Source organism: Semicossyphus pulcher, unplaced genomic scaffold (genome assembly GCF_022749685.1).
Source record: "Semicossyphus pulcher isolate SPU_LCO1_2020_fin unplaced genomic scaffold, fSemPul1.0.p SCAF_1, whole genome shotgun sequence".
NCBI lineage: Eukaryota > Metazoa > Chordata > Actinopteri > Labriformes > Labridae > Semicossyphus > Semicossyphus pulcher.
In genome coordinates this window covers 24,530,289-24,543,277 of record NW_027211603.1, presented here as the reverse complement: position 1 = coordinate 24,543,277, position 12,989 = coordinate 24,530,289, and the positions used below count along the sequence as shown (strand labels likewise).

At 41.9% G+C, this 12,989-nt stretch overlaps 1 protein-coding gene across 1 annotated transcript in view; it reads right to left on the bottom strand.

Moving 5' to 3' along the window:
* Window positions 1-5,493, bottom strand: part of LOC138592048 (CUB and sushi domain-containing protein 1-like) — a 467,070-nt gene extending 461,577 nt beyond the window's left edge. The window contains exon 1 of the mRNA XM_069662659.1: window positions 5,239-5,493. Within this exon, the coding sequence (XP_069518760.1) occupies window positions 5,239-5,374 (136 nt within the window). The 5' untranslated portion in view covers window positions 5,375-5,493. The remainder of the gene's footprint in view (window positions 1-5,238) is intronic.
* Between the last annotated feature and the right edge of the window lie 7,496 nt (window positions 5,494-12,989).

Below are 12,989 nucleotides of genomic sequence, written 5' to 3'. Positions count from 1 at the left end.
CAGTCTACTTATCTGTTATAACTCACATTTCACAGAAAATGTCCCCTGATGAAGACGTAAGACACTGTGAACGGGGAACGCACCTGATTGAGGCTTTCGGTCTCGTCACTGTCGACCCTTTCACTAGTCTTTAAACACCGCTGTGTCCCAAACTGTTTTCCGTTTAAAACTTCATGTACCTTCTTATTTTAGGTAATTTCTCTATCCCAGCCTCGGTTTTAATTCACTCTTTATAACCGCTCTTGCTTTTTCTCCATTGTTATCATCTCTTTTCTTGTTTCCCCCACAGCAAACGGGCCGATGTCAAATTAACCGGACCTCATTCTGCAGATTGATATGATTACAGTTAGTCCTCCAGAGTCTGATCGGACCAGCATCCTGAGCACTAGTCTGTTCTTCACAGCAGCTGTCTGTATAGAGAAATATCAGACCTTAAAATGGTGTAATTAACCAATCAGAGTTGAGTATTTAACACAGCAGTGTAATAAAGATGTAATAAAATACTCACTCCTGATTGGACAGTTTCATGATTTTAAGGTCTGCTATTACTCTTCAGGGTGAGACAAGTCCTGAATCACCTTGTGGAGGTTCCATTCCTCGATAACAACCCGCTCACTGTACATTATCTCTTACATAACAGGCCGCTGCTAAGAAGAAAAGATCAGTGCTACGGGTGCAGCTCTGATCCTACCTGATCTCAGGCCCACGTCTAATCAGATCAAAACACAGACAGAAGTCAGACACATTTAAAGTCAGCTTATTCATAGTAACATGTCGATGAGTCTGTTGACTCTGTGGCCAGAAAGGAAATAAAGAGAGAGATGGGCTACATAGAAATAGACACAATGGAAGAACACATGAGGTAAACAGTAAACAGAACACTGTAAGGACTGCGTGAGTTGTAAGGACTGTTGAAGGCAAATGTCATTGACAGATACGAGGCAGAAGAACCTCAATAAGCTGCCACGGTCATTTAAGGCGTCCTGTTTAACTTGTCTCCCTTCACCATCAGAGGAAATGTTCAGCTTAAAGTCAGTCAAAACAGATCAGTGGGCTGACTTAAAGGAGGTTTCAGAGGTTGCTATGGACGCAGTTCCAACTTTAGAAGTCAACAGACAGTTGTTTTCAGACATTTCTAAATCATTCAAAAGATTTCCGAATCAATATTTTGTATCACATATTAATTCTTTAGTAAGTAGATGTACATCAACAGAGACAAGATCCCAATCAACCTGTCATGGTTTATTTCCACTACAACCACACGCTTGCTATCCAATATCCCCCACATAACACACCACACTGCGGTTACAAGCCGACATAGAGAAGTTATGTAGTGTTAATTAATGTGTAATACTTTTTAATTCCTATAAATTATCCTATGACAACAAAATAATATAATAGTGTTTTTTATATATGGTCATGACGTGTTTCTACAGCAGCCTGCACTTATTGGCGCCCACAGGAGGAGCTAGAGAAGTTAACAAACACATTCATAAAAACGTACATCTGCATATTTAAAGCTACATTAAAGTGTGTCATTAAACTTTTATTGAATGTATATTAAAAGCATTTTAATGCTTATTAAGGGGAATAAAACTTATTTTTTTCTGAATTGTTCTTAAATATATGTACAACAAAGTCTATTTACTTACTATTCACATGGCTTTCTATCGTTTGCCAAGTTTTTTATCGCAGGACACATTTACAGGACCTCGGTCACTCGATAACAGCTGATTGTATGTAGGGAAGAGATAACAACACCGGAATGACATGTGAGCAAGTTGAATTTGCCAGAAAAGGTCATGGATAAGGTCAACAGTTGTTGAAGTAAGTGGCTAAGTAAGAATATCTTTCATTTGCTCAGTCTGTGTCCCCAAGGTCAAAGGTCATTCTCCATGCTCAAGATTTCTAAAGTACAATGCTTGCTCAACTTTACGTTACTTGTAGGTTGAGTCACGTGTAAACTGTCTTTTCTTCCACATGTTATTTGGCTTTCTGCACAGGAACATGTTTCACACTTCTATACATCTGAATCCCCAGTTTAGTGTACCTACAGTGAATTTGAATTGGCCAGATCGCTCTGTTTTAATTAGCTCTCTCCTCACCCACAGGAACAGCGCGTGTGCGTGTGTGATAGAGTGCGTCTCTGTCCCATGTGAGTGATATTAGTATGCCAGGCAGGGGGACAGACAGCTAGTTCCAATATCTTGTTGTTTGGCATCGATTCAATGTCAGCTAATTGTCACCGTGTGCATGTACTTCTGTGTGTGTGTGTGTGTGTGTGTGTGTGTGTGTGTGCTGGTATGTGTGTGTGTGAGAGCGTGTGCTGAGGGAGTGTGTGTATTTGGGTCTTAATGTCCTCATAAGGATAAAAACATTAAAAAGCTTTGGAAACACACACATTTAATCAGTCCTCACTTTGAAAGGGAATGGAAAATAGTCACTGTGTCCTCTGTGTGTGTGTGTGTGTGTGCGTGTGTTGTTATTTCTTTAAGCAAATAAGTGTGTGTGTGAGCGATTAAACAAGTGCTTCATAGTCCCAGTGGGTGTTAAAATGAAGTTCTCAGACATGTTATTCTGGACTGTGTGTGTGAGAAATGTCTTCTGCACGTCCCCCTGCAGAGTGCAGTTAACAATATATCAATTATATAAGCACTCGCTGGGTTTTTATGGGAATTAACATCACAGTTGGACAGTTGGACGTTTGTTGGCAGGAACAACCTGTTGATGAATGGCCTGCATATATTTTGTCTCGGTCTTTTTGACAAAAAGGGAGAGTTTGGCTGCGTAATATGTAAAGATTATAAATACAAGAGCAGGACAGGCGACCAAAATATGAATTTTTTAACGTAACATCTGCATCAAATAAACACATGATAATTCATGCACTTAAGAATTTAATGTATTATAATTAATTGACTAATGCTGCTCATTATAAAAACTGTTTATATAAGTTTATGGTTGTAAATTGTATTGGCCATTAAATTATTTGTAATTATTATTATTTGATGTCCTTTCTGCAGGACGTAATTAAAGGCATAATTTGTGTTTTATCAATCTACTCCCTAATATCATTATCATAGTAAGAGCAGACACATCTCACTTAAGAATCTCATGATGAAGTTATTGAGATTTATGCAAAATCACTGTTAAATCAAGATAATAAATCACCTGCGTCACAAAAACTGGATGTATTGAGACTCTTTCCTCCCTCTCCTCGCCGCCTGGGTTGTTTATTCGCCCTCCTGTTCATGTCTGAAGACACCTGACTTTTTATGACATTTTTAAATGACATTTCCAGACAATCAATAATTAGTTGTGTGATGGAATTTAAAGTGCGACATCACATTTAAAAGGCTGGCAACCATCTGGGGTTTCAGGTTTGACGAAATAAATTATTCCCGCCCTCCGTCTGTCTTTCCAGATGTCTCTCTGCCCTTTAATTTTCTCTTACTCTGTTTTCTCTGTGTGTCTGACTCTCGGCCGACTTAAATAGCTGCTGGTATGCTGCACATCACGCTGTAATAATGTGACATGGGAAAGCTTCATTTGTGGTCGGTGTCGGGGATTTGGGATGAAATTTGAAGTGTTACATTTTTGGCATTTTCTTGAGAAGATAATCCAATATGAAATCGGCATCACTTACTGTGAAATTGCTTATGAGTTTGAAAAAAAAAAGACGATAAAAAGCAGATTTAGAATTTGATAAATAACACACACGCACACACACACAGAACGGAGCACATGATAAACCACAGGTGATAAGAAACAGGTGCTTCAATCATAAAGCGCTTAAACGCAACATCATCATCTTCCTCAACGCACACAATTCTCCCACCATCACTTCTGTTCCAGGTTGACGACCTTCATCTCGCAGGGGGATATAGATAGATAAAGATAACCCCACCAATCTCACACACACACACACACACACACACAAACATATACGCACACATAATACGCACCTGATGTTACACCCAGAGATAGTTCAATGTTCAGGGAAAAGCACAGAACAAAATTCTGATACACACAAACACTTATCAGGAATCTTAACACTGCTAGAAACCATTAGCTTCTTCATCACAGAGGGGGAATCTGACACGAGTGCATGTGTGTGTGCGTGTGTGTGTGTGTGTGTGAGAGAGAGGGAGAGATAGAGAGGGAAATACAGAGGGACAAGCATAGAGAACGAGAGGGAGGAGAAGAGCACAGAGAAGCTATTGATAAACGGAGTAACAGTAACGCTCCCATCAAACCAGGGGAATGTTAACACTTTCCTCTCCATCCATCTACTACACCAAGAAACCCCCCTCCCAACACAGCCCTGCTGGGCTGCTGACACACAGCATCAACCCCCTGTCGGACCATCTCACTCTCCACAGCCTCTGACACAACTGCCATACTCTGTGTGTGCGTGAGTGTGTGTATGTGTGTGACTTCACAAAATCATATTATACTATGAGCATGGGATTTCCTCTCTACATGCCCTGCGGATGAAATTTCACCCCATTTCTCTCTGTCTGAGTCTGCTCATTTTGTAGTGCTCATTCTGAGTTAGTTTCCAGGGTTTGTCTAATACCAAACAAGACGTGAGGCCGATTCAGATGTGACCCCCGCATGGTTGTTTACACCTGGAAAAGCGGCTTGAAATCTGGTTTAAATGTCCTGGAGTTTATTCGGAACTTCATTAATATCTAAATGAGAATATCCTTAGAGCATGGAGGCCTTCAAAATGAGCATGCCCGCACTGTTCCCCAGATGTTATAATGTGTCCAAGTTGGGCACTGCACTCTTTTTCTCTCGCGCGCACATACGCACGCGCGCACACACTCAATAACCCACTGTGCCTGCATATAGGCTAGCTCTCATTCTCTCTTTAACACCCCTATTCCTCTCCGTTTCTCAAACACGCTCGCGCAAAAGGACACGTGCACGCTATCCCCAGAGCGGTGAGCGCGCGCACACACATACACACAGCCTCCACGTAACTCTGTATTTATGTGACACACACACACACGCTCACAGACTCGCACACCAACGCTGTCCGCAGCAACGAAACGGCACGAATTAACCAGCTTACACTCTCTCGCGCGCGCGCTCACACGCAAACATAACAACCTGCGAATCCTCTGATCCCGTCCGCCACGCGCGCGTGCGCGCTCACACATACAAGCATGAAAGCGCGCGCGGCGGCACGCGCTCAAACACGCAGACAAACTGAGAACCTCCAAAACTCACCCTTGGACGAGGAGAAATCCCCGAAGAGGAGCCCCAACAGGAGGAGAAGCGGGAGGTCGCGTCTCAGCCTGCCCGTCTTCTTCACGTTCAGCCTCCTCCTCATCAGCAGCATCTCCGGCGCTCCCAAATCCGTCATTTTGCTGTGAAATAAATCCAAGCTGGCTTAATTTTAAAGCCTTCTTCTCCCCACCTTGCCGCTCTGCTTGGCTGAAGGAAGCGGAGGGGGGTAAAAGAGGACGGCCGCCCCCCTCCTCCTTTTTCTTTCGTTTTTAACCAAAAAAATAATTAGACCCGAGGATCAATCACGAATATCCCACACACACATGTCCATGGTAGCGCGTGGACAGGATAACCGGTGACGGGTTGACGGTCTGAGATCGGGCAACACGCTGCTGGTGTGAGCTGTCATAGCAGAGACCGGAGGAGCGGAGGAGAGAGAGAGAGAGACAGAGAGATGAAGAGATTCAGTGAAGGAGAGGAGAGAGGTGGTCGGTAGGTCCGCACAGCACGGCGAGCGAGCGACGACTGAAGGAGAGAGAGGGGAGGAGAGAGAGAGAGAGCAGGGGAGAGGGAGGCAGACGCAAAGAGAGAGGAAGAGAAGGAGGGAGGTTAGTCGGTGAAGTAGAAGAGAGGGAGGAAAAGTGGAAGATAGCGAAGGAGGAGAAGAAGGGAAGAGAGAGAGGGAGAAAGGGGTGTTCGAAGAGGGGTTAAGGAGGGAGGGAGAAGGGGTGAAAGGAGGGAGAAGGGTAAGAAAAAGGGGTATTTCAGGGGAGGGCAAGAGAGGACAGACAGCAAAGGGATGAGAGAGAAGGAAAGGAAGGAAAAAGTGATAGAGGGAAAGAGATTTTAAAGAGCTATATGAAGACGTAGGAGGGATGGCAGATGAATGAGAGGAAAAAAGAGACATGAAAGACAGAACAGGTGAGGAAGGAAGGAAGCATGAAGGAGATGGGAGGAGAAAAGACAGAGGGAGAGGTGGAGCAGGAAGTGATGGATGAAATGAAAGGATTCCCCTCACTAAAGGGAGAAAAGAGATTGATGGGGAAAGGAACGCAAGGAGAGAGACAGAGAAGGAAAGATGGAGGGAGAGAAGGAGAGATGATATCTATAGAGGAGGGACGAAGTACGAGGAGAAGGAAAGAGGGATGGGTTAAAGACAAAGTTGGAAAAGGAAGAATGAAGAAAAGGGGGAGAGGTGTGGGGAAAGGAAGGAGGGAAGAAAATGTAGAAGGCTTAAGGTGAGAGGAAGGAAATAGGGAAGAGGAGACACAAAAGAAGGGGGAAAGAGAATACAGGGAGAAACAGGGAGGGAGGAGAGGGGCTGGGAAGGGTGGAGAATGAGAGAGACAGTGAGGGAGAAAGGAGGAATAAAAGAGAGGGAGGGAAAGAGACAAAACAGGGCTGGAGGGAAGGAAGAGGAGTTGATAGAATAGGAGAGGACAGGAGGGTGAAACAGGTTAAATGAGAAAGAGAGAAGAACAGATCAACTTCGGTGAAAGAGTGAGTGAGAGAAAGGGCAAGGAAAGGAGGGAGAGACAGAGGGGTGTAGGAGGGAAGACGAAGAAGAAATGTGACAAGGGAATAAAGAAGAAGAGAGGGAAAGAAAGGAACGGATGGAGTCACAAGTGAACGAGGGGAAAGGGAGTCTTGGGAATCAAGGAGGAAAACAAAAAGTTGGAGGAAAAAAGGAAATGAGGGAGGAGGGGAAGGCTGATGAAAAAATAGGGGGAGCAAAATGAAAAAGTGACTGGTTGAGGATAAAAGACTGGGAGGAAAGAAAAAAGAAGAAAAGAGCAAACACACACACATAAACACACACACACACACACACACACACACACACAATATACTTCCAAGCCCATTTCCAGACTGAGCGATTTGAGGTCACATGACGTTAAAAAACATCACACTCTACCTCCTGCCAATCAATCTCAGTGCCATATAAACACCACCCTGATTCTCTCATCTCTATATTTCTGTGTGTATGTGTGTGACTGAGTGCGAGTGCACCCCAAACGGAGCCACGAGCCAGTTATTGATCCCCGGTCCCTGGTGGCATGTGCAGAGGATCACACTAACAAGATTACAACGCTACAAACACGACGTGGAGACTTAGCCCGCTGAGCCGCCGAGACGACCAGCAGCAGCAACATTTAGAGGCGAAATGCAAATTACACGTCACTCCGAATTTGGCCCATTACAGTTTTTCACAGCAGGTGTCACCCACTACTTTCACACAATGAAAACAAAAGCCAGCGAGTGGGTGCCCCGAGTATTGAGCCCTGAAAATGCACATAGCTTTTGTGACATCACAGCTAGTTTTCTGAGGGATTGTTTAGATGAGGATTTAGCACTTGTGGCTACATTAGCAGCTAATGAAGCTAATCAAGCAAACAGCATGCTAAATGTACCTTACCTTTGGTCGTATGTTTTTAATGCAGTTATTACAGAAGAAACATCCTGTACTGATCATAATGTTGTTTTTTAGCACTTTGGTAATGAAGTTTTATATATAGCATTTTTTTTTTTCTCGGTGGAGCAGGGGTTTATTTTTAAGCTAGCAGCTAGCGATCATTAGTGGTACTGCATTTCAATACTACTCTTGATTCAGTCAATTCAACATGCTTTTTTAGTGTGAGTGTGATAGAAAGAAAAGTGTCAAATGATAAAAAGGACAAAATGAAAAAGTATGTGTGTTTATGAAAGACTGCTCAATGTATAAGAGTGTGTATGTGTGCGTCTATGTTTGTGTGTGTGCCCAGGCAGTTTGGCCCAAGAGGATACAAGTTAGCCTTTTCACCCATAAATTAATGCTAACATTTTTCCATATATCATTTACATATTGGAAAATCAGAATGCACTCAGACTTCAAGCTGCTACAGCATGAAATAAATACTGAATTGGAGCTAATCCTCGCTTTGCTTCAGACCCCCAAACAGCCCCCTTGGGTGCTTTGACCACATGTTACAGGATTAATAGGCTACAGCAGCTTGATTTTGCTTTAAATAGTTTTCATAATAGATTTGTTGCTAATCTCCCACCATGTTAATCCACGCTGTTTTTGTTCCACTTGGCAGCCTCCTTCCTCCTTGTACAGATAGTTAACCATCTCAACTTTGATATCACAGCCTGTGTGTGTGTTTAATACAGTATGTGTGTGCTGGGGTGTTGTGCTGCATGTGTTATTATGAGTGTGTGTCGTGTGTGTTTCAGTGAGTGGCTGTGTGTGTGTGTGTGTGTGTGTGGGTTGAGCCATTTCACAGCATTACTGTGAGTCATCCATCAAGCTGGTAGCTCTCTGTGCATTGGGCTAGTTTAGTCATTTTATATATATTTATATGAAAAAAAATTTCTGCATCTACTGCTGGGAGTCTTCATCGCAGCATACGCTCCTTAAAAGAATGTCGTTTGAGCCGAGACAAGAGGGACGTTTGACACAACACACATCTGCTGCTGCTCCTCAACAGTAAGGTAGGGAGGCAAGGAGATGGAAGGCGAGGGATGAATGCATACATGGACAGATACTATAAAGGTAGAGAGAGATATATGAGATAGATAGAGATTAAATACATGAGATTAGATCGATAGATAGATAGATAGATAGATAGTTGGATAGATACTAAAAACATTAGTCATCCTGACACAGTCTGTAAACCAGCCACATACTAAGAGAGAGCATGTATTCAGCACCATGGACAGCGACTGTAACTCTGTGTAGTCAGGCTGCCATCTACTGGTCAAAAATAGATTGCAGGACAAAGATCACTTTGGAGAAAGGAGAGAGGAGAGAGGAGGGGGAAAATACAGACAAGAGTAGTAGTTTGTGGAAGTATTTGCTAAATTGTATGTTTAAATACATGAATCACAACAGAGTTAAACAGAATAAAACATAGTTTATATCATTATATGCCCTTTGAGTCACTGCATAAAGACAAAAGCGTCTGAATCTGAATGTGTCAGCCTTTAGATTATAGCTGATAAATGTCCTAAAATTCCTATGAGAAGATCATGCTCGATCTCTGAAGTATAACTAGACCAGGAGCTGCTCAGTTATATCAGCTCGTCCCCCATTCACATCCAAGCACAGCAAACACAGCTTATGCAGGTGTTCAGACGCAGCAGGTTTATACTGTAGCTCGGGGCTGGGCTCTGATGTGTGTACTACTTTACAGAACATCACTGAAGAAGTGTAAAGGTATGTTTTCAATGAGTGAAAGCTACAATACCCTGGAGGATTGGCTTTGCTGTAATGATATGGTTACAACAGCGATAACGTTAAGCATGAGGTGCAGCCAAGAATAGTTCTGCAATACCAAGAACAAGCTGGAGATCCAACTTTAGATCAGTACTAGTGTAAAGGTAGGGCAGAATCACTAACATCAGTAACCAAGGAAACCATATATAGTCCCTCTACATACACACATATAGGCACTGAGAGCTAATGAAACCACCTAAAGTTTTGTGTTTTATTGTGAAAGGACAACAGATGAAAGAGAGCTTCTTTCATTCGCCCTCTATTGCAAGAATATCCTAACCTTACAGCAGAGGGTGTGTGTGTGTGGGGGGGGGGATAAATAGCAGAGCAGTGTCTGCACCGACATTAATTGAAAACTGAACAAATCTTTAAAGAAAATATTGCTTTCCACTGCAGATATATTTGTTTGTTTCGTTTGTTTTTGACCTCATTATGCAAGAACTGAAAGAACATCCAGTCCTAAGCTGTGTTCTTCTTTAAGGCTTTTTTTATGAGGAAGAAAAGATTGCTTGCTTTGATAATGATGTTTGCAAGTTTTTCATATGAGGTGTGCCAGTTTTTAGACTGTGTTCGTCTTTTTAATAGAAAAAACGTCTTATATCAGGAGATTACATAAAGCAAGACTTACACTGGATGTTAGAAGTAGCACCTTTAGTCAACCCCTGACAGACGTGAACATAGATCACAACATATCTTAAATACATAAAACATTATTAGTATTATTATGTATGAGAGTGAGTGAGAAATTATTAACTAAGTATTAAATATATAGATTATTAAATAAGTGAGGGGGAGAAGGGGTGAGGGGCAGTGAGATGTTAGAAAACAAGTTAAAAAATTAGGCGTTACATCATTCAAATTACAGGTGAAATATGTATGTGATGGGTACTTGATTAAAATGCCGACACAAAGAGGCTACGTCCCTACAACTGTCTTGTGGTCCATCGTTGTTATGAGGTAAATGAGGGAGGAGGGAGGAGGCTCACTCTTGTAATGGTAACACAAGTGGCTCATTACAGCCTGTAATTCTAGAGTCTAGCAATAATCAGCCCAAGAAGCAAGCCATGTTTTTTCCTACGATTATTTCTGAGAGGCACCAAGCCTTAGATTCCTCTGGAGACCTGTTTTCTTCTTTTCTCCACTTCAGTGGAACACAACAAGCGTTGTGCATCTCCAATAGCTTTAAGGTTTTGCATGTTTTTCAAGCTCAGACCACAGAGGGTTAGAAGTTAAAATATTTCAGCTTTTAGTAAAACAGCGTTCTGCTTCAAACAAGTTCAAACAGTCTCGGAGCAACAGCAGGAGCCAGGAACCAGCACTTGGCCCAACATCTGTTCAGAGCTTCTGGAAGTTTGTCAGTGTAACAGAGGAGGAGTCAATGATGGCTTTTATCTCACTGTTTAGTGGAAAGTGTCCTCCACAACAACCCTCAGTTACAGTCAGGAACAGCTCAGCATAATATCTTGACAATTCCAAAGTTTTCCCTGATGTGAAGTTGTGTAATAGTTTGCCTTGCAGCTGTTTTTAATAACCAGCACACTACAAATATAAAGATATAACTGTCTGTTTGTTAGTGACAGAATTGATACCATACAGTATGTACTAAGGGGATTCAACTTAAAGTTATTTTCATCATCAATTTAAACTCGACTGATTATTTTCTTGATTATTCATCTGAATTTTAATCTATTAAATGTCAAAGCTGCTGTGAGGAACTTTTGGTTAGTGTGGATTCTGGCGCCCCCTGTGGACAAATCTGCATCTCTTATCTCTTTGCTGGTTTTTTCCTGTACGTGGTGTTTTTTAACAAAAAATCTAATCTTGCTTTCTTTAACAGTCACATGTGTTACTCACTTAAAATGTTTGCCCTGGAAAATGTAAACAAAGGCAGCGTGCAGTTAATAGCTTCGTCTGACACCTACCCCCCCGCCAGCAGCTTCAGGCATTAAAAATAACTATATAGAAATAATCTATCTTCTCACTGATGGTCTGGTTTGCTTTTGTAGCTCATATAGTGTAATCACAATACATTTCAGTCTGTTTCATAACCAGTGAAAAACTCCTCACAGGAGCTTTAAATATAAGAGGTAATATGCATATCATGTATTGGGGTCATTGTAAGTTAAAAACATATATGGCATCAGCGGATGGGGGGGGTTAAAAAAAGACTTCCATGGTAAAAACATTATTAAAACAAAAAAAAAATTCTTGTAAATATGTTACTTTGATCTCAGAGAAGTTGTTTCTCAAAAGTGTATTAATTTAAACATGAAAATAATAATTTTGTCTTCAGAATATTACATTCTTTTTAGCTACAATAGACCTAAATGTCATCGTACCTGCAGTCTTTAGTAAAGGCCCATTTAGACCAAAGGTTTAGGCGAGACAATGAAACTTGTAGCTACATGAAATGTACCAGTCTAAATGTACCACTTAATGAAATGTTTTATAGCTTCCATAGTTTCTATTTTCTGCACTCCCATCCTAACTGCCTTCTTATCAGGCTTAAAATCAAGAAATGATAAATAAAGTAAATACAACAAATATCCAGGCGTTGTGTAATGTGACAAAGAGCAGTTTGTTGATCTTCTTTCAGTAAATTTGAACACTTGTGTCAAAAATCCCTTTTACCTTACCAGTTCGAGGCGGGACTGTTACAACTTGTCTTTAATGAAAATGCATGGAGGCGGAACTGTGGGGCGAAGTAGTAGCGTAACCGCATCTGTGTAAACGGTGGAGCCGCAGAAGAGCGCGGTGTGTGTATGTGAAGCGTGTGCTGTTTGTTTACACGTCGCATTCCTTTTGCTTCTGTAATGCTAGAACCCAGTGTAAAAAACACACACTGCGGTGGTTTTACGCCGGCGTTTCTTGGTTCAATGTAAAATGGCAAAGGCGGCTACATTACGCCGCTGTTGCTGAATCGCAATGTAAAAAGAGCTATACAGACACTGATGAGAAGAATCTTACTTCACCTTACCAGCTAACTTCGCAACAAGCTGATTGGCTGTTGGTACAGATAACATCTCTTACCTTTTAAATCCAGCTGCTGTAGACTGGACAAGTTGAGAGTCTGGGGGCGGCATCATCTGGACTGAGTTGAGGTGAGACGGGCCAGTTCACGCCGTTCAAACTTTCCCTGCAACATATTAAAATGTATAGTGAATCGTTGGTTTGAACTGGCTTTAAACAACAGCAAAACCTAAAGATATTCAGTGCAGGATAATGTCAAACAGAGAAAAGGAGCAAACGCTCAAATTTGAGACACTGAAACTTGTGAATATTTAGTTATTTGGCCATTGTCATGGCACCTATCCAGCCTGCCTGAGGGGGTCACTGTGTCTTTAAATGAAGGACAAGCTAAAGAGTTAAATGATTTACATCTAAACCAGACTCTATACCAGGGGTGGGCAACCCTGCTCTTGGAGGGCCACCTTCCTGCATGTTTTAGGTTTCTCCGCACTCTAACACACCTGATTCCAATGTTTCGCTCGTTACC